General features: G+C 39.5%; 1 protein-coding gene across 2 annotated transcripts; it reads left to right on the top strand.

The window, feature by feature from the left end:
* Window positions 1–20: 20 nt before the first annotated feature.
* Window positions 21–15,974, top strand: LOC137261319 (E3 ubiquitin-protein ligase TRIM33-like). 2 transcript variants are annotated; one of them, XM_067799053.1, is made up of 10 exons: window positions 21–502; window positions 2,934–4,436; window positions 5,257–5,416; window positions 5,836–5,938; window positions 7,206–7,304; window positions 8,643–8,968; window positions 10,483–10,609; window positions 11,512–11,586; window positions 12,423–12,575; window positions 12,962–15,974. In XM_067799053.1, exons 1-10 carry the CDS (start codon window positions 196–198, stop codon window positions 13,157–13,159), a joined length of 3,051 nt encoding a protein of 1,016 aa, XP_067655154.1. In that variant the 5' UTR covers window positions 21–195; the 3' UTR covers window positions 13,160–15,974. The 2 variants fall into 2 exon arrangements, with proteins under 2 accessions (XP_067655154.1, XP_067655153.1); XM_067799052.1 differs by having other exon boundaries at window positions 110–502; window positions 7,206–7,346; window positions 12,962–15,969.
* The last annotated feature ends 8,999 nt before the right edge of the window (window positions 15,975–24,973 follow it).

Raw genomic sequence — 24,973 nt, 5'->3', positions numbered from 1 at the left:
CAAACCGGATAGGTCTGGTTATGCCGTAGTGGGAACCCGAGTGACGAACGTAGGAAGGGCATTCTGATAGGAGCTCTGCTAGGCGACGGTTCAGCCCTGTGCAGACGTCAATCCAGCTCGAAATAGGTCATCCAGTCAACAAAGCTTATAGCAAAGGGGAGATAATTTCTCACTTTCGCGCTCTCAGTCATCATAATGGCGGAGCCCGCTTCCTCAATGGACCAACCTGGTGATAGTCCGGGTGAATATACTGGGCCAGAGAAATGCGAGGAAAAGATAGCAACAGCCGAAGATGAAGTTATAACAGTGCCATCAGACGACAGTGATGTTCAAGAAAAGTCTCCGGTGGATTTTCTTCAAGCATGCGCCCGCTGCAGCAAGCTTTTCTCCGAGACGAAATGTCTTCCAAAACTTTTGCCGTGCCTCCATTCTCTGTGCCCTGATTGTGTTTTGCCAAAGAAAGATGACCAAGAAACCAATGGACCCATCACAGTTGATGCAGGTACTTGCAGTACAGATAATTCACCATCACATGTTCACTCAAATTTGTTCATTTTATCGACATTGCATATGGTCCTCGCTATACCGCGAAGACACCGGTGAGCATGATTTGGTCGGAATGCTCTTACTTTGCACAATTACGGCGGATATTGTTTCAAATCGATTATAAATGTGTAATCAGACTATGAAGTGAACATGTGCTTACTTCAGGTTTCATGCGTAAGAAATCAAACCATTGAAGAGAACATAAGCTGCATGTTTATAAGACGATCGTTCATGTTGTTGGTCGATTTCGCGCACTTGCCTACCGGGGACGCCGGGCTCCTCACACTGTTTGTGGGAGGGCGTCGCTATGCGATGGTGAAGTGTCATACTCACGGCTCCTTACAACATTGATTTTTCGTGTTAGTTCATCTACCGTGTTTTAAACTATTTCTAACTTTGGAATGAACACGTGTAACAACTGAAATTTCTTTTATGAGAATATGATACAGGAATAATAAACTCAGCATCTACTCAGCCAGACCTGTATTTGATATGACTGCATTAATTATTTGTTTATAGTGTTATGTGTCATATTTCTGATTATGATTTTGAACACTGCATTAGATTAATATGTTATGATTTAATGTTGATTTCATTGTTGAACTTGGATTTTGCTGTTTAATTCAACATGGGTTTTTAGTCAGGCTGCTCTAAGTATGACAACAATATATATATCTACAAATAATTTCTATGCTTACATACAGATAGGTATTGTGTTCATTTGTTTTCCTCAGTGACAGTGTTTTTATGTAATTATTTTGGTGATTTTTGTGCAACATGAATCCAGTTCCAAGTGAATCCTATTATCCAGTTACCAATTGTTAGTAACATTCAATTTATTTCTTGGTAAGACTTCTGCCTGAATTCCACCACCCCCACCCCCACCTTCATTTTAATGACAAGGACATATTTCTTAAAGTGGCATTTTTATAAGTTGGACATGTATTTCAGAATGTTCAGATACAGTTAAAGAAACATTTAAAAACTCGTCCTCATCATATGAGGAATATATATTTGGGTGATATTATTTGACTAGAATGAAATTTAAGGGGAAGGGCGGAAGTCTTTCTCCTTCAGGGGAGGGCAAGTGAACTTGGCATGGGATATGCAGTTTTCTTTGTTACTAAATGAACTGACGAGATCGTGATCTGTCATTGACCACACTATTCATTATATTTCATTCTGTATGTCGCATGACAGTTCTCAGTCTGGTAAGAGTTTCACCCATAACTCCTGCTGCTCGAAATGTCAAGATTTAAGTTGATGTTGTGAAAATAAAAATTAAAGAGAAGGTAATCTCAACAGTGAACTGATGAATTAACTACATTAAGTTTTGAATAACATGAAATATGAAAACCATGTTTTCTTAGGCATAGAACTGTTAATTACAGGTGGAAATCTATCTGCCAGACCACCATGGTTATTATGATTCCTGTTTGTGAGTCAAGTAAGACATTTAAAAATTTGAATAGTTCATGAAGTCAAAACATCACAGTTCTTGTATTCTGACAGCCTATATCAGCATTCATACTGTCAGCAGGGTGGTGATTTAGCCTTTTGGTTAAATTGTTTGTCTCAAGGAGTGAAGATCTTGGTTATGATTGATCTTCAGTCATTCAGTTGAAGTAGCTCAGACTTGGTTATGGTGATAATGCATGTCATCACATACCAGTTATCTAGATGGATGTTTGTCTGAATCATTGCATTTACATGTGTGGCCCACATTATTTCATGAACTCAAATATAAAGATCCACTGAATAGAGTTAAACAACAAAGATATTCATTTGCTGTATAGTTTGGTATCATAATGCTCCGTTTGGGGGAACCCCCCAAAATTTAAAATAGTATGTTTTTGGCAAGAAGAATTTTTGACATACGGTAGAGCAGTGTGACCTTTCCTGGAGAAGAATTGTCCATGTTTTAGTGTTGATGCATGAAATAATCGAAGATGGTCGAAATGGCTAAATGACCACACAGTCGTTCATGTTTTCTCATAATTGAACACAAACAATTTGGGAACACTTAATTGCTTTCACGATGTTTTTCACAAGGTTGGTTTTAAATTTCATAAGATCTTCCAGCTTGTTCCAAGTCAGGAATGAATTTATCCCATCGACTTCAGGACTTCAGGTTCCTAAGATACTGGTCATCCATCAAAATTTGCGAATGCTATTTGTGCAATTTTGAAAAAACTCGATATAACTATGTGGGTTATTTTCTTTATTTTTTGTGCATTCACAGATTTAACCAGAAAAAATTGATAAACAATGCTAACCAATTATTTTCGATGATTGATTGGTTGTCGTGAAACATTCGTCAATTATGAGATTGTGACCAATTCCCAACAATATTTCACAGGTTTCACTGTCTCATATTTGTTTTCCAGTCCAGAGGTGCCCTTGCTGTGAGAACCCGTATGATCCCACCAACCTCTGCGACAATCTCTTTGTCCATGAGCAGCTTCAGAAAGATGCCAAACCCGAAGAAAGTGTTGATGGAGAAACAACCGTCCATGAATGCACAGCATGCGAAGAGAAGGAGATGGGGACCTCCTTCTGTCTGGAGTGCATGGAGTGGTTATGTGAGCAATGTGTTACAGCACACAGACGGGTTCGTGTGACTAAAGACCACAAGATTGTCCCAAAAGATGAGGCCCCTGTTTCTGACACTAGCAAGCAGACGGAATCTTCACTGTACTGTAAACAGCACAAACATGAGAAACTTATGTTCTTCTGTGAATCATGTGATACTCTGACATGTCGAGATTGTCAGCTTGTAGAGCATAAGGACCACAAGTATCAGTTCCTGGATGTTGCTGCCACAAATTACAAGAAGTTGCTACAAGATCACATGTTTCACATGTCAGAGCGAGCAAAGAAGCTAGGTCAGGTTCATCAGGTCATTGAGTCCAAGATTCAACAGGTGAAAGATCAACATTCACAGATTGTACGAGCAGTACAAGCTCAGGCAGATTTGCTGATCAAGCAGATCATTCAGAGTGCAAGGCAGTTGCTTCAGAATGTGAAGACAGCATGTGAAGCCATGGCAAAAAAATTGTCAAAGGAATCAACAGAACTTAATAAGATTCTCGGGAAGTATGAATATTGCTCCAGCTTTTTACAAGAGATTATGAAAGAAGGAAGCAACATGGCATTGTTATCTTCAGAGGCATTGGTCTTGAAAGAATGTGGTAGGATTTATACCACACCCATAGAAGCCCAGACAGTAAAGAGTCAGTTTGTTGTACAGTACAAACATGACAATCAGTTTCTTTTCGCTAATCTCCACCGATTTGGTGCGATCTTTGTGAACAATTCACGTTACCATCCCCAAGACAAAAACAACTCTAATCAATCTGCACCGAGTCAAAATTCCTACCCCAACCCACCTCCATACAGTACCAATCAGATTCTTGCTGAACATGATAAGGTCAAACGCCAGAAGATGTTACTAGCTCTCCAACAGGCCGCTAACCATATCAGCAACAATCCCCACATGCAGTCTCTTTTGCAGCAGAAGCAACAAAATCATGCTCAACAGCAACAATCAGGAGTACCTACCAGTGTCTCCAACCTTGTGTCACAAATGAGAATGAGCACTGCACAGAATAATGGCTGGCCAAGGCAACAACAAGTGACAAATCAAAACCTTCAAACTCTAAACATGCAGCGTGCATACCAACAACAGCAGCAGCAGCAGCAACCATTTCAACCAATGAGGCTGCAACATCGTCCCGCCACACAGCAAAGTGTTTATGCAAACTCACAGCATGCTCAGCAACCTACCCAGACTGTCAACAGTCAGTTTAAGATTCAGCTTCAGCAGCAGCAGCAACAGCAACAACAACAGCTACAACTGCACCAACAGCTACACACTCAAGCAAGCAGGGGTAAGTTCACTGAAACATTTCAAGAAATATGTGGGACTATGTTTTGACATGGTTTTGTAAATAGGATTTTGAAGTGATCATATCTTGCCTTTCTTTCCGAAGTCAATGTAGTGGATCAGGTAGTGAGGCTTGAAGATGAATTTCATGCAGTACTCAAGTGCAATATCAGCCACTAGTCTTGGTGTGATACAATAATACTCTATTGCAGACTGAAGTTACAGTACACAAGATTGCATCTCCAGAGATATATATCACGCTTTACAAGCTACACTAATTTAGTAACATGAACGATAGAAGAAACTATTAAAGAACTAGTGTATGTAGATTGCCTAGAGCTTGCTGGCTGGCTGTAGACAGTGGAATCTGTCTGTCAATGCAGGTCTTTTGTGTTCCTCCAGTATAAAATCCCATCATCACTGTTTTGAAAACATTATACTGAGTCACTGAAGGAAATGTAGATTGTTGCAGCCACTATGGGACATTATACCCATATCAGTCTTTGGGTTGCACAAGTGGTTGATTATAGGCTGCCGTGATACAAGCGAAATATTTAGTGTGTTTTGTAGCATGAATAAATGCCACAGTGATAATATTATTAAGAAACAAGATCATGGCCACTATTTTTTATCAGCATGGATTATTTTCCAAACACTATGACAGTTAAACTGCTATTCTGTAACACAGAGGCATAGCAGCTGAAGTGTTGATCTCTGTTTTGAATGGGGACCCAGACTTGTATATTTACTTGGATCTGACTTGGTGATCCCCGTGTAACTTTTCATCCAGCACATCATACATAATCCATGTTAAATTTGACCAGGACCTCCACCACTGATCCGGAGTCCAAATCAGAGCAGCACTCCACCGAACAACAGTAGCAGCGGCAACAGTAACAGCGGCAGCCGTCCATCGTCAGCTAGTTCCTCGGGATCTGCATCTGCCCAGAGACCTTCCAGTAATGAGAACAGCACTCTTCCAGGGTAGGTACAACCTGCACAAGGTTATCAAAAGTCTTGATCCGGTGTGATTGAACAGTGTTTCCACAATCAGGTATATACCAGACTTTGACTGGTACAAAGATAAAATGTGTGGTGATTTCAGGGGCTGTTGGTCATAGTGCCAGGGAAATTTTAAAATCAATTTTCTATTCACCTCTGTCAGTTTTATTTATCCTCCAAAAAGATTACATTTCCACAGTGACATTAAGGTGTAGTGAAATAGCAAAACCCCAGGCTTAAAAAAGTGGCAGTGTCCAATTGGCTCATTGTGATACCGTCTAATATATATAGTCATAATGTCCAACACTAAAAATGTCAGCATAAACACGATTAAATGCTGTTTATAGTAACTGTTACTGATAGTGAACGTGATCTTGACAAGATTCTCACTTGCTATTCAGTGGTGTGCGCATCAAACAGGAGAGGCGATCAAGCTTTGAGACGGACTGTGTCATTACCAGCGCTGAAGTCAAGGGAGAAAAGACGTCTTCATCTTGCTCAGGGGTGAGCATCAATACTCAAGAATATTTGGGGTACACCTACATTTCGCAATCTGTCGTTAAATGTATTAAGTTGGTATCGTTGCGCGACTGGAGCACATTCGCATTCATAGCAGCAGTGTATTGACTGCACAAATAATTTTGTTAGCTCTGTGTGTAGATTTAGTAGCTCATCTTTGGTAGAGTTTTGTGGACAATTTTGTTATCTTGTCTAAGAGATTTTATTCACTAGGTGCCCCCATTGCAAACCCTTAAACCGTTATGACTAAACAATGGTGATATGTAATTCAACAAGTCTGGATTTGCTATAATCCTGGAAGTGCTAACATGTCCCAGGACAGATTACTTTTAAAAAGTTTTTTGTCATTTGAGTGGTGTGTATTTTATTGAGTTTGTGGTTACATGTCAAAAAATATTTCATTACTGTTTGAAACTTTGAAATAAGTGTAGGAAAGTACCCCAGTTTTCTTTTTGTTTGATAAGTTTTGTGCATGAAGTAGTGTTGGCATACGATCCCAATATTTCAGTAGTGGTATCTGTTTTCTCTTTCTTTTGTGCAGCCACCAATAGCTGGAAAATTGTTCATGTAGAATGAAATCATTCATTGTTTTTAAATTAACATAAGTGATCTTTTCACACCAAAGAACATGAACGTTGAAGAAATTTGAATTCCAGTATAATTGGCATTCTGGCATTTTTATATGAAAATGTGCATGCATTTAATATTATGTAGGCTACCTCATCGCCCGTTCTGCATTGAATTATGCTGTCAGCTGAATTGAAATTAACTTGAATAACAGTTCAGGTGAAAGGTTTAAGGAGTGTTCATTATTTATTGCTAGCGGGGTTGACGATGACCTTTAGGTGGGGTCACCCATTTTGTTCTAGGGAGGTAGGGGGTCATCAGTTTTGTTCACATGTATTTTGGGGTGGGAGTCATCAATCTTTTACATATAAATATTGAACACATGTTCAAAAATTGTGGGAAGGAGATGGTTTTATTCATGATGGTGTGGAAGGGTGGGTGGGTGTCACTTTGTTTTAGGGGGGTCATTCACATTGTACATGCTTCTCTATAAAAGTCATCATCACTCCCCAAAGCCATAAATTATGAACGATCCCTTAATGATGAAAATTTCTGGTACATTTAGAAAAGAGTAATCTTGGCTCAAACATACCTTTATAATGTTATGGGTACTATAGTTACAAATGAACTTGTCATGACTTTTTATGCACATTGTCTTATATCTGACTTTTTCCATCTATTTCAGTCCACCCCCAAGCCAGCGCCCTCGACTAGCCCTGGAGCACCACCTGCCCAACCAAATAATCCCCCAGCTGCCTCCGCCCCCTCCACCGTACCCCCACCAGTGAGTTCCCCCACTGATCTCATGGATATTATGGATGATGAAGTAAAGAGTGTTCACATTTCGGCATGGCATGACCGTTATTATTGGCCTGGATTTCAGTTTTAAATTCTGTCCGCAAAACAAATACATAATAGTGGAGTTGTATGTCTTTTCTTAGGGCTTTGCTCAGCTGATATCACAAAGCATGGCTATGTGTAGCATGGCTCTTTGCATTTCAGTAATTGTTCAGTTGACTAGTGCTTGTAATGAATGCTGAGAGGTCTAAATACCAGATGGTTTAATAGTCTGTCTCTGTTTTAGATGATTCAATTGTAGGTCTTAATTTTAGATGATCCTTATTGTCAAAGGTCTGAGCACCAGGTTATTTGGATAGCGGAAGGTATTACTCCTGATGATTTTCATAGTTAAAGGTCTGAAAAGACATACATTTTGAAAGTCTCATTTAGATAATAATTTGAGGTATTCTTGTGCGACGTCATCTTTATTGAACCAGGGGCTCAAGGGTATGTCATTCTAGCAGAAAACAGCTAGTGTGATTGGATGTGTTGATTTGATGTACTGGTCATGAATACTCAGTCATTCGATTGAACCTTGATATGAGAGATTAATACAAGGGGAAAACATGTAGCACAAACTATGTCTTTCAACGTGTTATTCTGGAAATTATTTACATGTAAATTTACTTTCAAGGGAATTTTGAAAGTTATTTTTGTAAACTGTTGATATTCTTATTGCAAAAAAATATTGAGGCATTCAAACTTGAGTGACATAGTTGGATGTGCCTACCATATCTTGGCATAGGAGGTGACTTTAGAATTCCTTGTGAACTAAGGGAGGTAACTCTGATCATAAGGTCAGGTCAGTGTTCAGAGTGGATAGAGCATGATAGCATATTTTTAGGGCATTTTAGTTTTCATCTCATAGCAGCTATCTTCTTTAGCAGCAGACAAGCATGGTGTTGATGCTGACACATTTTAGTGCGTGATATTTAAGTGGTATATATAGCTCTTGCCAGGACATCTTTTAGGGTTTGTGATTAGGTCATTTTCTATTGACAGTGATTTGCTGAAAGTTGTATTTGTTTATGATATTGAAGATTGTCTGATTAAAGAGGTAGGTTAGAATTAACACTAGCCACCTAAGCTGGATATTTGTGATTGTCTTAATGGAACAGAGTGTCAGTTGGTTGATATTTAGATATTTAGTAACCCATGGTTGTCATAAGAGATGAGATTGGGTGGTCATTCTTGCTGGAATAGTTTGGGGTAAAATTGAACTCACTATAACTCACTATATATATTTGAGTCAGGTATATACCTCTGCTCTCTCATGCTTCAGGATACCGAGAAGAATCTAGATGATGTATTGGACAAACTACCCATGGAGCTTGAACTGGGGGAGACTTTTGAAGAAATTGATGCTTCTCTTCTCACTGCCAACAACCTCAACAAACAGTTGGTCAGCGCAACGCAGCTGTCCAAGAAAACGGTAGAGTCACCAGGGAAGAACGGTGCCACCACAATGTTCCCAGACATGAGCTTCAGTGACCCCAACGAGGATTACTGTGCCTGCTGCCACAATGGAGGAGAGGTTCTGTGCTGTGACACATGTCCCCGTGTGTTCCATCTACAGTGTCACATTCCTCCTCTCAATGCTGTACCAAAGTAAGCATTAAGTTATATTCAGGCATAAAATGGAGTTCAGCCGTGTTACATAGCTAATTTTATAGGTGCAACACAATTTGTATACCAAAGCAGAACTTCTATATATTGATTGAATATAGGGATGGCAAATTTCCGCTGATCAGCTGATTTGATTTCAAATTGATCACATACTAAACCCAACCACTCACGCCTTGCCACAATATTAAGTTTTCAGCTGAAAATAGATTTTACTGTTGCCATTGCTGATATTGACAGATGTGGGTTTGTTTTCATATTTTGGATAGTGAATAGAGGATATTGTATGGGAGAAACATATTAGGAAATACTAGGGAATCTGCATTAGCTTGTTACTTAACAGTTACTGTCTGTTCACATGTATTTATGTCAGTATAAGATAAGTTCAACTGTATGTATTGCAATACAGTAAAAGAGCATTTATGTGATGTATCTTGAGGCTTGACTGCCATATCTTTACAGCACTGCTTTGAAACGTTTTCCCGAGCAATGTTACTCAGCTATGTGTTCAGATGTTTTGCAATGATTGACTGTTCGGTTGATAGAACTGGTAGTCAAATTAACTGCAAACAAAACAATAGGTTAAGCCTATTTATGGTTATATGACCCCCGGGCTCCTGATAGTGACATGTCTTAAGGCTTCTCATCAGTCTCATCATCCCTGATAAACATCTGTTGAGGCTCCTCTACATCCCTGATAGTAACATCTGCTGAGGATTCTCATGATCCCTGACAGTAACATCTGCTGAGACTGCTCATGATCCCTGATATTAACATTTGTTGATGCTTCTCATCATTTGATAGTAACATCTGCTAAGTCTTCTCTACATCCTTGATAGTAACACCTGCTGGGACTTCTCGTGATCCCTGGTAGTAACATCTGTTGAGACTTCTCTACATCCTTGATAGTAACATCTGCCGGGACTTCTCATGATCCCTGATAGTAACATCTGTTTAGGCTTCTCATCATGTGACAGTAACATCTGTTGAGACTTCTCTACATCCCTGATAGTAACATCTGTTGAGGCTTCTTATCCCTGGTAGTAACATCTGTTGAGACTTCTCTACATCCTTGATAGTAACATCTGCCGGGACTTCTCATGATCCCTGATAGTAACATCTGTTGAGGCTTCTCATCATCTGACAGTAACATCTGCTGAGACTTCTCTGTATCCCTCATAGCAACATCTGTTGAGGCTTCTTATCCCTGATAGTAACATCTGTTGAGGCTTCTCATCATCTGATCGTAACATCTACTTAGTCTTATCTACATCCCTCATAGTAACAACTGCTAAGTCTTCTCTGCATCCCTCATAATAACATTTGTTAAGGCTTCTTATTATTTAGTGAACGAAATATTAGGAATATCCCTTTCATTTTTTAAACCAAGTGTCATCCCTCAGTATATTCCATGGTGACATATTTAATGCTCACATTAAGTCTTGAATGATCAATTCTGTCATCAACTGATGACTAATGGGCTCATCCAATTATTTCAGTGGTGTGTTTGTGTGTACGCTGTGTGTGACCGGAGACAATATCCGTATCAACAGTCCCACACCAGATGAGCTCAGCAACGGCACAAAACGGAAAGCACCTGGAGGCTTAGGAGAAATGGAGATTAAGGTAAAAAGAGAATTGACATAAAATTTCATCTCGATCAATTGGCTTTTGTCATGTCTAGAGAGTGTAGTTATGTGTCACAAATATTTTAATATTGTTAAAACGCTATGTTGCCATACATGGTTTCTTTTGAAATTAAGACGCTTGTTTGATGCTTGCTTTTGTATTAATTCAATATAGTGACCCTTAGATCTATTACTTAGAATCTTTAAATGTAAAATTCAGGTTTGAAGATGGAATGTCATATGGAGTATCAAACAATATGCTTTCAATCTTGATGTTTGTTTGTGAAGCCACAAAAATTTAATCATGGAACACTAACACTTGGACTTGAGACCTTCTTATGATTCAGTGGTCTGTCGACAGTGTAATGCGCTATCCACATGATAGCGTGTTCACTAGTGGTGTTGTGATTGACACAATCAAAAATTGTTCACTGTGACCAAATGACCAAGCAATCATCACATTTTCTCATAATGAAATACAACAGATTTGGGATCTACTCTTTTATTGTTGACATGCTTGACAAATCTTTGAAGTTGTCAGGGCTTGAAAATGTGTTTAATTTTTTTTTAAAAATCGCATCACTTACTGAAAGGTCTGAACATTTCTTGAAGATTTGAGGAAGTCTTGACGATGGAACATACCTTCAAATTGTCAGGGCCTGAACATATGTTTATTTCTTGAGGATTCCAGGAAGTTTGTGTTCATTATATATTAGTCATCCCTTTAAAGTAGAAAGTTGCATCATTTTATACTTATCTGTAGAGGCAACTTGAATAAGTACATTTGATGTTGCTTACCAGTTCTTTTCAGTGATCGCTCGTTTGTAATGAACTATCATCAGCTGTGAGATTTCGACTAACTGTTATCGCTAATGTTGACTGTATGTTCCTCTGTCCCAGGTGTGTGAGAGGATGATGCTTGAGTTGTTCTGTCATCCCAGCAGTGTTGCTTTCCATGAACCGGTGAGCAAACAGGTAAGCTGAGATTTCAGAGGAGCACAGACTTTATGCTTGTCCACTAGTCTGAGACATCTAATTTTTGCCATGAACAAGTAAAACGCCAGTGATGGTAGTCTGCATGTGAGATTGATAATGCTGAACCAGTTTTCAAGATTTCAGTTTTGTCACTATAGTCTGTTTGCAGTGAGAATTTCAATTCAAAAACAAAAGAAATCAAATAAAGTGAAATTAATACTGTGAATCCTCATAATTTTACTTTGCCAATTGTACATTTTGAATTCAGAATTTTATTCAACTTGGGATGGAAACTGTTTAGGAGACAGTCACAGTTTCAGATTGCTTTTTTTTGTTCATATTAATTAAATCCTCATCATGTACCGCACATGCATTTGTTTCACTGCTCTAACTACTGTGCTTACCCCCTTGTAATACACACCAATAAAAAGGATTTTATTCTATCATTGTTGGTTAAACAACTTTTGTCATAAGTTGAATAAAATTCTGAGATTTCAATATTCAAATGGCATGGGAAAATTTAGGGGATTCACAATCTTAATATTTGCTTTCCCTTTTTGTTTAAAGTGAAATTCATTGGTATGTTTTTCCTGCAAACAGTTCGAACTGAACACAACTGAAGAAAAAGGTAATTGTTTCATTCAAGTAGTGTATTGCCTACCCTCACTGTCAAAGAAGTGAATATGACATGGAAATTGTCATGCGTTGTTAATGAGTACACCAGCATTGTTCTCAACCAGACCATTATGTCTACCTGAACTAGGATTTATGGAACCCACACTTGTCACCTGTTCCTATCATCCAGAAGCGGTAACAAGTAACATCTTCTGTTGTAGGTTCCAAACTATTACAAGATCATCCAGGTGCCCATGGATTTCACTACAATCAAGTGCAAGTTGTCACGGCAACACTTCAATCATTACAACTGTATAGAAGATTTCCTAGCTGATGTGAAACTGGTCTTCCTGAACTGTTCAACCTACAATCAGGTAATATGCTGTTAATAAGTTTGGGTTTGTCTTATAGTTTTAATCTGAAATGTGTGCCCAGAAAAATGAAGTTGACATCCATAAATCCTTACTTTAGGTTTGTCATGTCCATGGTCTTAATGAGGTATTAGCCATTTCATTTCAACATGAAAGATCCTAAGTAGCTCTGGATTGCTGATCTGTCTCCTGAACACTGAGAAACCATAGTTTGAAGTGAAAAAAAGTTACGAACTGTTCCCAGTTCTGAATATGGTTTAAAGGGAGAAAACTATATAGTGTCTGGCTAGTATTTTGATTCATCCACCCTTGACTTTCGAGCACACAACTGGCATTAAAATAAAAGTAAATAGTAATGCAGATTTTCACATCTGACATTGTTTTTCCAGGAAAATTCTGAAGTTGGTAAAGCTGGCAAGACCGTGAGAGGTTTCTTCGAGGAACTTGTGTTGAAGTATCTTCCCCACTACAGCACATTTGCCAAGAAATACCCACCCAAGCCCCTCCCTGTATCAGAGATCACCAACGGAGATGGCGTCTCCGACCCCAAGAGACAGAAAACGGAGGAATTGCTTCATATTTCATGATATCAGTGTGTCCCGTAGGTGCAACGGTTGACAAATCCTCTAGTAATGAGAATACTTACTCACTTGGCAGACTGGGATTCCTACAAAGTCAGTAATGCTAATTGTAGGAAACCACTGAATTAAACTAATAACTTGCTGGAATTACCTCAGAAGATCTGTGTAGACCAACGCTGGACATTGATGATATTACGACTCCATATACTTCATGGAAGCTATCGTACTAAGACATCATCTAGCTAAACCACAGTGGGCTTCTGTTCTGGGCATGACGCCAGGGTCAAAAGTACTCTCAAGGAGATTCATGTGGAAAAGCACAGCCACTAAAAGTGAGAACACGGAGTGCCACTGAAACAGTGATGGTTACAGTCAGAACAAATAGTGATACTGAGAATGTCAGGGTATTGTAAGCCTATTATTGTGAATGAACAGCCCTTAGAATGAGTGCATGATGACTGTTTCAGCTGTGTACAAGACTTGTGTTTAAGATTCACTGCCACATACCATAAATATTGTTCCAAAGTATTGTGATGCATGTGACTTTGGGTCACCCAAATGGATTGTGTTAAGTGACGATTTGAATGTGTATTGTCAGTAGACTTGTGAAGTCCTGATGCTTGATAACTGATGTTTGAAGTGAGCTTGTATATGAACAAGAAAGATCTGTTTGGACTGTATTGTTTCAATAGTATTTTAAGAAATGTAAGGGCAGTGGCTTTAGCCATGTAAATTGTCTCAAACAGAAGGAACCTTTACAGTAAGGCTGGGATGTTGTACATGAAAACTTAGGATTGGGGTGAAAGAATTATTTCCATCATTGAATATGAACTCACCAAAGACACATTTAGTAAACCAACCATTTAAAGGATTGAAGCCTTTCACAAAGGAGACACCTCTAGTGTGAATGATCATACCATCTTTGTATCTACATACTTCTTGTAATGGACTCTTCGTACAATACTCCAAAACTACTTAGTGGACATGATACTCTGATACAGACGGAGAATGGACTCGCGTCCCAAAAGGAACTATAATTTTGTGATTGAAAAGTTGAATATGCTCAACTATGGTACAGACATCTTGCCAAAACGTGTAAATCTGCAAAGGGGTGTTCAGACTGTAGTGTGTTAAACACATGTATACCTGAGCCTCTTAGGATTGCGTAAAGTAAGCATAAACCTTTCAATATTTGTAATGTAAGTCTACAAATTTCAAGGCCATTCTGTAAATTGAAAGTCATTTTGCCCCATGTATTACTGTGGTTAATGATACTCTACCATCATGCAAGTTTGTTGATGCCCAAATGACTGGATAAAATTGTGTGTGTGGCCAATGGCCCATTTATTGTACAAAATGTTACCCTCAAAGGACAATTGTTTCATGCTACTGCCTTTGTATATTAGCTTAGGGAATGGTATGCTTCCTTGTTCAGTAGAAAGCTTCACAGATTCAAATACCCTATCAAAGGTTCTCTTAAAAACATCTTTGCTTGCTGAATCACATATTACTGGCCATTTTGCAGCTGTTAGCATGGAGCCAGATGGACCTTTAAACTTTTCATTTCTTTACATCAGAACAAAATTTTGAAGTGCGGGTGAAATTCATACCAAAATCCTGTTAGGTTAAGTAGTAGGGGGTTATGGGTATGATTTTGTAATTTTTTAAAACTTACATTGTATTGTATGAGACTTTCCAGTTTGTGACACACATTGCCATAAAGTTATTTTAACTTATTTCTGTATAGTGCTATATTTGTATATATTTTTATACATGTACATACAGTTAATATACCAAATTAATTTGTTGGAAAAAAACCAAGAGGAGCCAAGGAAATTGTTTTGCGTTTATCTGTCAAATTTGTCGATGAATCAGATGTGTTTAGTGTGATCAGTTTGATTGCCTTGAGTAAACACATGCCACAAATAGCTGGAAGATTGCTGATGTGGCGTAAAACAATATTCAATATTTTTCTCATCAGTTGGCCAGTGTGAAAAGCTTTATGCTATTGTAATGACGTCTAACAAACCACCTAAATAACAGTGTTATGATAAGTTTGAAAAGTAATCAGTCCATTTATCATGGTCAAACTTAAGTTATTTCAGTAAATTATCTCGTCACATTTAACATTTATTTTAGCAAAGAAATAGTCATTTTCTGATACATTTTACATTAAGTGCAAACCGAGAGCCTGGACAAAGCATTTCCTTCCCACTTCAGATATTTCATGAAGCTTCTACCCTCACATGCACAGATCAGTGGAGTAGGGGCTGTTTGGTTGTAACCTTCCCCTAAGGAGGAAAATCGGTATGCAGTCTGTGAAGCTACAATATGGGAATTTTCTAAAAAGGCATCTAATTATGATAATTAGGAGGTAAGAATCCACAGGTTATATGACACCCAGTTTGAGGTTTCCGAGGTGTATTTATTATTTTTTTTATTTTATAAGATGATTCTGAATTGTGGAGAGATAATTTACTGATTTTCGAAATTACTTCTCGGGAGATGGACTGATTTACTATACATGCAGATGTGATCAAACCAGTTACTAGTCTTTGGCCAGCCATACACTGACTTCCTTTTCTGGAGCTAACAAGGATCATTTCTTTGTTTGAAATCGCGTTGTATTTGCTCAAATAATTGTGATTATTTCCCAATTGTTAGAAGGGAACCCACCAGTCAAAACTTTCATTTGGTTCACAGAAGTGAAACTAGTCACAGTTTGTTTACATTACCTACCATTGCCTGTACTTACATCAATGCACTTTTTTCATACTTTCATACCATATTTCTCTATCAATAAACCATTGATGTGATGTACTGTTATTTTTGTCACTCAGATCTGTGAAAGTCCCAGTTAGCATTGTCTTCATTTGATGAGCAGTCTAATAGTCAAGTGGTTAAAGCTTTCACTGGGAACGATAAAGGCCTGGGTTCGATTCTCCACACAGGTACGATGTGTGACGCCCACTTCTGGTTTTCCCTCCCTGATATTGCTCTATTATTGCTAAAAGCGGCAAATGTACTGAAGGACATCGACATATACGACGTCATGTGTCGACCAATTTGGCGACCCTGAGCACCCGGTCCCTATAGTCGCCTCTTACAACGATCATGGGTTACTGAAGATCAATTCTAACCTGGATCTTCACGGGTATGACACACAGAGATGAACATTAACGTATGTATTTCTTCGGAAACAAGTGAGATTCTGTTACAATACAAATTCATGAATTTGAATGCCACAATCGGAATAAACAGTTACTGAAAGTGACATTGTATGAGGGGATACCATGTTATTATTAAATGAAAATAACCATTTGTGCAGTGTAAGCGGATATGCAGTTTGAACAGTGACAAATGAAGCCATTTCGATCGTCCTGACAGTAGATTCAGATGTATTAGTAATCGCTAAACTACAGAAAATATCACATTTATCGAGTCGAAGTTTGACGTACATGACAGGGTATCCATTCTCTGTCAGCTAAGGTTCGTTCCGGGTCAAACGTTAGTAACACTCGGTGCGAGGAGGGGTGAGGTAGCTAAGACCCGGGTTTGTTTCTCCACATTGTTACAGTGTGTGAAGCCCAATCCGGTGTCCCACGCCGTGATGTTGCTGGAATATTGCTAAAAGCGGCGTAAAACTAAGTTCACTCGGCGCGATCTACCGATCGCTTTGATCAAGTAATCGCTTCAGAGGTAGGTGGGGTAGCCTAGTGATTAAAGCGACCGCTCGTCACGCTGAAAACACGTGATCGATTCCCCCACATGGGTACAATGTGTGAAGCCAATTTCTGATGTCCCCCGCCGTGACATTGCTGCAATATTACTAAATGCGGCGTAAAACGTAACACACTCATTACAACGCTTCCGACAACTGATTGCAATCTCTTTTGAAACCCTCCTGTCACCGCTTGAACCACAGTGTCGGGGAATATTATCTTTCGGACACATGTAAATGCAATGCTAATATAGGTAACAGCTGGTCGGGAACAATGACCCTTACACGTGATTAACAATCAATATTAATGTATATGAGTCAGCTTCATTGTGTATTTTGCGGTTAACGTTCATGTGTATCCACTACTCTTTTCGTGTAGATATTTTCATCTTTCCCTGATGCACATGCCTGATTCATTTACAAGTGGAGTTAATTACATTCGGCCACACAGGCAAAAAAAAAATACAATGATTCTTCAGAAGAACAAAGGATTCGATGTCTGATGGGCATTTAGATGTTGTAAGTTAACAGCAAAACGTGTGATATGGGGTTCAACTTCTTTATTATTTGAACACGAAGTTTCTGGGGCACCTCTTGCCCGTTCATCAGGTAAATCGTGTTGTAAATAATAAAGAAGTTTTAAATTCATACCATACGTTGCTATGTATCCAAAGGATTCAATACATTCCTTCTCGTACTCTCCTATCCACCGCCTCAACTCCGCCCTCTCCACTGTTATTTATAGACTACAGTGACATTCCAGAGCCCGTGAGTCACCCTTGAGAACACCTGTTCCTGAACAATGAACAATAAGCTTACATTCCAACCCTCACATTCCAACCTTCACATTCCAGAGTACACACCTAGCTGGAATGGGCGACATTCTTAAGATGGTGACAACATTCCGTCACCCGATCGTGTGAACACCACGTTCAAACATTCGTCTAGGGAAAAACTTCAGTTAGCCTCCTCGCTATACAGGGAAAAGACAAGGTTACTTAAAACAAAACCGAAACAGACTAGAGTATGCTAGTCCAGGGGAATGCGATGGTATTGCAAGCGTTCATTCGTGAAATCGCCCCACAAGTACAGGGTTAGTCCATATCTGAACTGATTACACAGTGCGATGTAGAAAGTGGTAGGGAAAATGTGTGAAATCTAAATTGTAACCAACAAAGGTGGAAAACTGTCACTTACTCCTTTGTAAAAACGGAGACCTAAGTTTACTCAGTCTACCTCCTCTAACAAGATGTCTTGTTGCAAGCCTAGCCCAAAGTATTGGCTGAAGCAAGTCATCATGATAAACGATGGGGTGTTGGACGCACTCTAAATAGATCAGAAACGTATACTCGTGTGATCACCACTGAACCTTTGTTGTTTCACTGAACATTGGAGCCGACAGAATGTGACCTCCTACTCCTAGAGGCAATTGATGCGGACATCACACACTCTCACATGAACCTGTCATTATGTAATCGAATGGTTTCAAGATCGTGGTGAATGTGAACTTTTCAGGAGAGCCGTAAAGAAGCCAAACAAGTGATCATAAAAAAAAGTCCAGGAAAGAGGCTGTGTGTGCAGAAGAAGTAATTATAGCCAATGCAGTGATATAGCTATAGCTCCTCCTCCTCCTCCTCCTCCTCCTCCTCAGGACATTACTCTTCCTCAAGGCTTTCTTTTAGAACGTTTCAAGGTTTTCATACCGTCCAGTGCCATCATTGTAATTACCCAGTGGTAGTGGGAAGTCTCTGTCTCTACAGCCTATTACGATATGGACTCATCAAACCCAAGTACGGTGTGTAACATGTATACCTTACAATCTCGAGGATTATAACTACTTTGATGCCTTTCACCCAAACATGGTGGTGTTGGACGATTTTTTGTCTGAAGCGAAGTATGACATTTACAAAAAGTGTTACAAAAGGTGTTACAAAAGTGTTACAAAAGTGTTACAAAAAGTGTTACCGAAAGGCAAGGAATCCCATGACGTTGCTCGTGAACGCCCACTATGTGACAATTTTCAATTCGCCCATGGACAGACAGGAGAATGAAACACGGTTTGATGTTTTGTCCCTTTGCTGATGATAATAAAATCTACATGCCCATAAAGCAATCTGAAATGGCTACTGGAATCAGTCAGATCAAAGCCTTGTGAGCGAGGTTAGATCTTGGATAACTTTGAATTTTCTCAAATTACATGACATTGAAACAGAATTTCAGAATTTCTGTTACTTCTAAACAGCAGCTTTGAAAGTGTCCGCTGGTCTGTCACATAACATTGACAACAGCAATGTTGGAACCATCTCATCTGCAAGAAGTCTTGGAAGCACATTTCAAGGCAGCATGTCCCTTGACAACACATGTCACATGTCAAGAACTTGAGCAAAACCACATTCACAACACCAGTAAAATCCGCCATCTTCTCTTGCAGACTCTCATCACATCACGACGGATTATTGTGACTCCCTTTTCTTACATCTTCCTTCATCCCCGCTTACATGGTTGCAGCGAATCCAGAATGCAGCAGCAAGGGTTTAATGCGCATGCCACAAACGGAGCACACATAGACCTATCCTCGAGCCCCTCCACTGACTGCCCGTGAATTTCAGGATTCGGATATCTTACATCTCCTCAGTGCCACTGAGCAACCTGTATGGGGGAGGGTGGAGGGGGGGGGGGGGGGGGGGGGGGGTTACTGCAAAAACACATTGTGCTTTATAGCTTGAGATGCAAATGCAGCAGAGAGGGTTCGGATGGTTCTGGCACAGTCAAGCTGGAAAGGTTCATCATCAGGTCAGGTCCCTCGCCCCCTCTACACGCAGCCCAGACAGCGAATGTGACGTCTTCCACGAAACGCTGCCTAGTCGAACTCACCAAGACTCCCCAACACTGCAGCCTTCGGCATTACCCAGGGGGTCAGAAGGGTTGTGCCGCCGCTGCAGAACCCAGGCACTCTCTTGATCTGTTAAACCAGGCACACTCTTGATCTGTACCAAACGCAGAGCGCCGATAGCAATGGCTAGTCTGACAATAGTGTACTTTAAAGGCAGTCGTTTCAAATGCGAGTTCCGCACATTTAGCATACTTTTCTTAATCTTGCCAGTCAATTAAATCAATTAAACCCTGTATATAGTCCCTCATAAGCATTGCAGGGGAACCTCATCATTTTATACTGTGTATCATTTTTATCCAATGCAATTATAAGGTGAGGCTCAAATACAAAATTTGCCTGTCTTCACAACCTACGTCATTCACCAATCATCTTTCAATAGTGATTACAGTGATTACAGTGCAAATAACTATAGCCATACGGCAGCGAAAGTGGCCATGCACGCTCAAAACATTCATTAGTACATCAACAGTGGTTGCCTTCGATACATCTCCCATTTATCAATCATGAATTAAAAATGAAGTTCCTTAATTCCTTTTAAGAGTATGAATGTTTAATTCAGATTGTGAAATCAGTCATTTCGTGAAATGACTAAGAGGGTCAGCCATTTCGCGTCTTTTTGTGTAAGAACAATCAATATACTTGAAATGTCACTATATAACTTAACCTACAAAAGCATATCACAATATCTTATTTTCGCAATAAGTTAAACCTATTGTGACAGCGAGTGCTGCACTTCAGCTTGACTTCGAAGCATTTACATTTGTTTGTTTGAGAGCTGCTGTGTCTTGAGCAGCCACGCCTCACAAACCCGTCCACCAGATACAGATGAAATGACTGAAATTTTTGGTCATTTTACGAAATAACTGATTTCACAATGTCACTGTAACATACATATATATTCAAGCCCATCCAACGGCCAGGGACACAGCAGTGTTGACACATGCGTTCCCTATTTCCGTGAACTCTCTTTTAGAACCCACGTCTATGACGTGTGTCAACCTTTAAAAGAAAAAAAAACACAACAACACAAACAACAATAAACATGTGCATGACTGAGTCTTGAAGGAAGTAACCTACGCTCCTCGATATAGAAGTAAGGTCACTTACTTTCCCAACACCCTGGCAGCACCCTGTTTGTTCTTGGCGCGTTTGCTAACACAGTGCGTGCATTCAGTCTGATTGCACTGGTCTCGCACACACCCATGTTGACACAGGTGTTTCCTTTCAAAAGATATGTTTGATAAGTAAATAGGAGTGTCTGTACCACTCGGAGATCAGACGAAGTGGGGCCTCCAGATCAGAAATATCTTTCATCCATACGATGAAAATGGCAAGACAAAAGACTTTCTCTGTCACACATACCTCAGTCTTATTTCAATAGATAAAAATGTAGAATGTATGTCTTTGCTTTTATTTTATTTCTCCGACCTGTGACATCAAGCATGCACTACTGCTTGACAAGTATTAGATGAGCCAGCACAGTGAATGCGTTTGTGACAAGCAGGCGGGACAAGCAATCACGACGAATACACTTGGTCGCTACAGGTAGATTGCAAAATACACGCTGACCGTGGCGTGAAATCAATACCGTTACTGTTTGACACGTGACCCGTAGAGTGATTTAGTTAAGCAAGACACCATCACGACACGATTCGCAAGATGAAATTGAACTTTTCAATATTTAGTCGACAACCTGTTTCCTCCTTGTTTCAAATGGAATGTTCTGAAGGGCGTTCCCATATATGCAAATTGGGGTCATTTGTTTGCTCGTGGCTCATCTTACACCTGCCAAGCAGTAAGTATATAAATCACTTATCTTGCCTATGGGTGCATGCAGATATCAAAGAAACATACAGCTATGTGACAACTGTATTAACATGGTCATATTTCAACACGACTTATTACATTTTACATGGATTAACCAGGGCTCTTTCATTGAGTGCCATCTTAAGATACATACAAGTCGAGTCATGAGAGCTCAGAATTGATAGGAAGTAGGAAACGATAATATGGAGGACTAAAAGGAGAGTCCATATGAGTACTCCCTGATTCACATATGGTCAGAACTTTACCTTTACCTAAATATGTGAATCTAACTGATCACCAACAAGAGGACGTACTATTCCGTTCTGATGTGAAAGTCATTGGTGTATATGTATTTCCATTTTAATTATCAATCTTGTCATGAATTACATAGTTCCAGATTTATTTAAAACATTATCATAACAATACCAACCAATGCCTCAGTATTTGAAATTTATAGTCATCAATTATTATCGATACATAATACTATTTTATAATAAGTAATACTAATTCTTTTTAAGAAATGTTAGCCAAAATTAAAATAACGTCAACTTTCAGTTTGAATAGAAGGTATAAAAGTGGTAGGCAATCTGCCCAAAACAACAGGCTAGTGAACCAGCGAGTTTGGGGTGCCGGAATCGAGGCCACCTGTTATATGACCAGATGGTGGCCACATGAATACGTGGAAGCACGTAGTACAGCAACGTGCAGTAAACTTGGACAAGTTTGAATGTTTACACAAGTGTTTCAGTTTGTTTGCTAAGGAAGCCACGGGAGTATACATGTACATTCTGCACAATAGTCATTCAATCGGATTGCACCGGTGGGGAATACACCCATGTTGACACCATTGTTTCCAGTCATAAGAACTGTCTGTTGAGTAAACAGGTGAGTGCCATACAGCGTCTGCATTCATTCCAATCAGAAGAATCAGAACACACCCATGTTGACACAGGTGTTTCTTTTCAAAACAGTTGTTGTTTATATTTCTTTTTTTATTTGGTTTTCGTGTTTTCCTTCATAGGCCACACACACACACACACACACACACACACACACACACACACACACACACACACACACACACACACACACACACACACACACACACACACACACACACACACACACTTTTGCCATATGAAGGTCAAGGTCAAGGTGACAGGAAGCAGTAGTACGTAATAGGTCACATGAACCGGATGTCCTATGACGTACTTCCGGTGGTGCACTCATCCGTAATATACTACTGTTGTCAAGCAGGTATGACACAAGTAGAAAACAGGGTTCTATAAAAATACTATATAATCAAGGGGAAAAAAACAAGATGATAATTGAAAAAAACCCAGCGGCGTAATGACAAAGGATAACGTCTAGAAGCCAGCTTCATGTATACAGCAGAAGTAGAACATGTTTACACAATCAGGTGATTTTGACTGATGAGTTCATCGTATGCCGAGGGGGTGATGTAACCTTGCTCTCTACTGATGAGGGGTCGGTGTCGTTTGATGTGGATGGCGTCGGTTAGTTTTCGTTTGGTGAAATCAGGTTGGTTGGTTGATCGCACTGTGAACTCTGACCTGTTGATTTGATGAATTGGGTCAGTCTGAATCAGTTTTGTGATAGCTGATTTGCTGTCAGATTTGTTTGTAGAGGCCTTGTATTCTCTGGTATTAACTGGTCTCTATGTTTCACCATATACTCATACCTGCTTGTCGACGACACTAGAATCTGCATTACCTCAATAAAGAAGTTGTTCATCCATAACGTTTGTCCGTACCCATCGTCACCTGTTTCCTTAAACAATAACATAAAATCTGAATCGACTATTTGACGATTCAAAGAACAAAATAAAAGCAACATTTTACTATTAAATTTTTATTTGTTTGCAATAGAATTGATGCATTAATCAGGCAACTCGTAAACATTTCAAAACTAAAAGACAATCTTCATGACCATTTACGTGAACGGACTAACGGCCGCCATGTCCGTGAATCCCCGATCGGCTAAGGCAGGTCTGTCTCTCATATCCACAGTTAAAGGAAGGTTGTTATACGCCGAAGACAGCTGTCTTCCAGAGATATCAAGACAATATGTAAATAACGGAACCTGGGGTACTCAAACTAGTGACTGAAAGCCTGAGCAACACTCGAAGTTACATAACCAAAGCAATAACTGACCAGTTAACAATTTCACGTCGTCACAACGTTATGGTTTCGTTGTTGTAACGTAATTCTGTGGACTCCCACTGACGTTGTTACAACGTAATTCTGTGGCCTCCGTTATTCTGTGGACTCCCATTGACGTTGCTGCAACGTTATTCTGTGGACTCCCACTGACGTTGTCACAACGTTATTCTGTGGACTCCCACTGACGTTGCCACAACGTTATTCTGTGGCCTCCCATTGACGTTGTTACAACGTTATACTGTGGACTCCCATTTACGTTGTCATAACGCTATGGTCGGACGTTGTGATACGTCAGTTTTATGCTAATGCATTTTCGTTGACTTAACATTCCAGTTAACGTTAATAGTTGAATAGTTTCAGTAGTGATCAGTACGTAAGAAACAAAGCAGAAAATCACGTCAATGTTTATTCGTCAATTTGCATCTTGTGTTGGTCGTGTTTTCTGAAGCTGTAGCTGAATAGTGAGGAAATAATCTCAAAGTGAAAATTTCCTAGGTAAAAAATAGTGCGCCAAAATTTAAAGGAAAACGTCGTTATAACGAGGAGCCCAAAGCACAACGTCTCTTCAACGTAAATTTGCAGGGTTGTTATTATATTGTGACATAAGGTTATAAAATGACGCAATATTAACGTTGCGACAGTGTTGTGTCAATCAACAACCTTCCCACAACCTTGTGGGTGGGTGAAACAGATTCTCATGATATGATCAGGATACTCAAAAAGTCACCTTTTCACGACATCTGAGCGACGTAAACAAGTTCCTCTTGTTGGAGATATAACCTACTGCCACGGAAAACGTTTCATTATTGAGTGAGTGTGGTTTAACGCCACCTTTAGCAATATTCCAGCAATATCACGACAAGAACAGCCACATGTGGAATCAAACCTGGACCTACGGCATGACGAGCAATCTGAGAACATCCTATATTTTGTATTACGCTATCTTTAACAGTTTTTTAAAGGTCTGTTTAAATTACCTTTAAGGTTAAAAAATCATAATAGTAGATTTATGAAAATAGTGTTTCCATTGGATAAAGAAAATACAGATTACGGCACCACACACAAAAACCCCACCTACTGTATATATCTACTTAACACATCGAGGAGAGAAAACGCCTCTTGTTTATTCCACATTCGGGAATATTAGAGGTTTGCGAATCCCTGGATAATTAAATGCAAATGCTTATGGCTACGTTTCCTTTGGTACGAATCTTTAT

Source organism: Haliotis asinina, chromosome 14, assembly GCF_037392515.1.
Source record: "Haliotis asinina isolate JCU_RB_2024 chromosome 14, JCU_Hal_asi_v2, whole genome shotgun sequence".
Taxonomy (NCBI): Eukaryota; Metazoa; Mollusca; class Gastropoda; order Lepetellida; family Haliotidae; genus Haliotis; species Haliotis asinina.
Note: the sequence above shows the minus strand (reverse complement) of the source record. Positions and strands in the feature narration are given on the sequence as shown.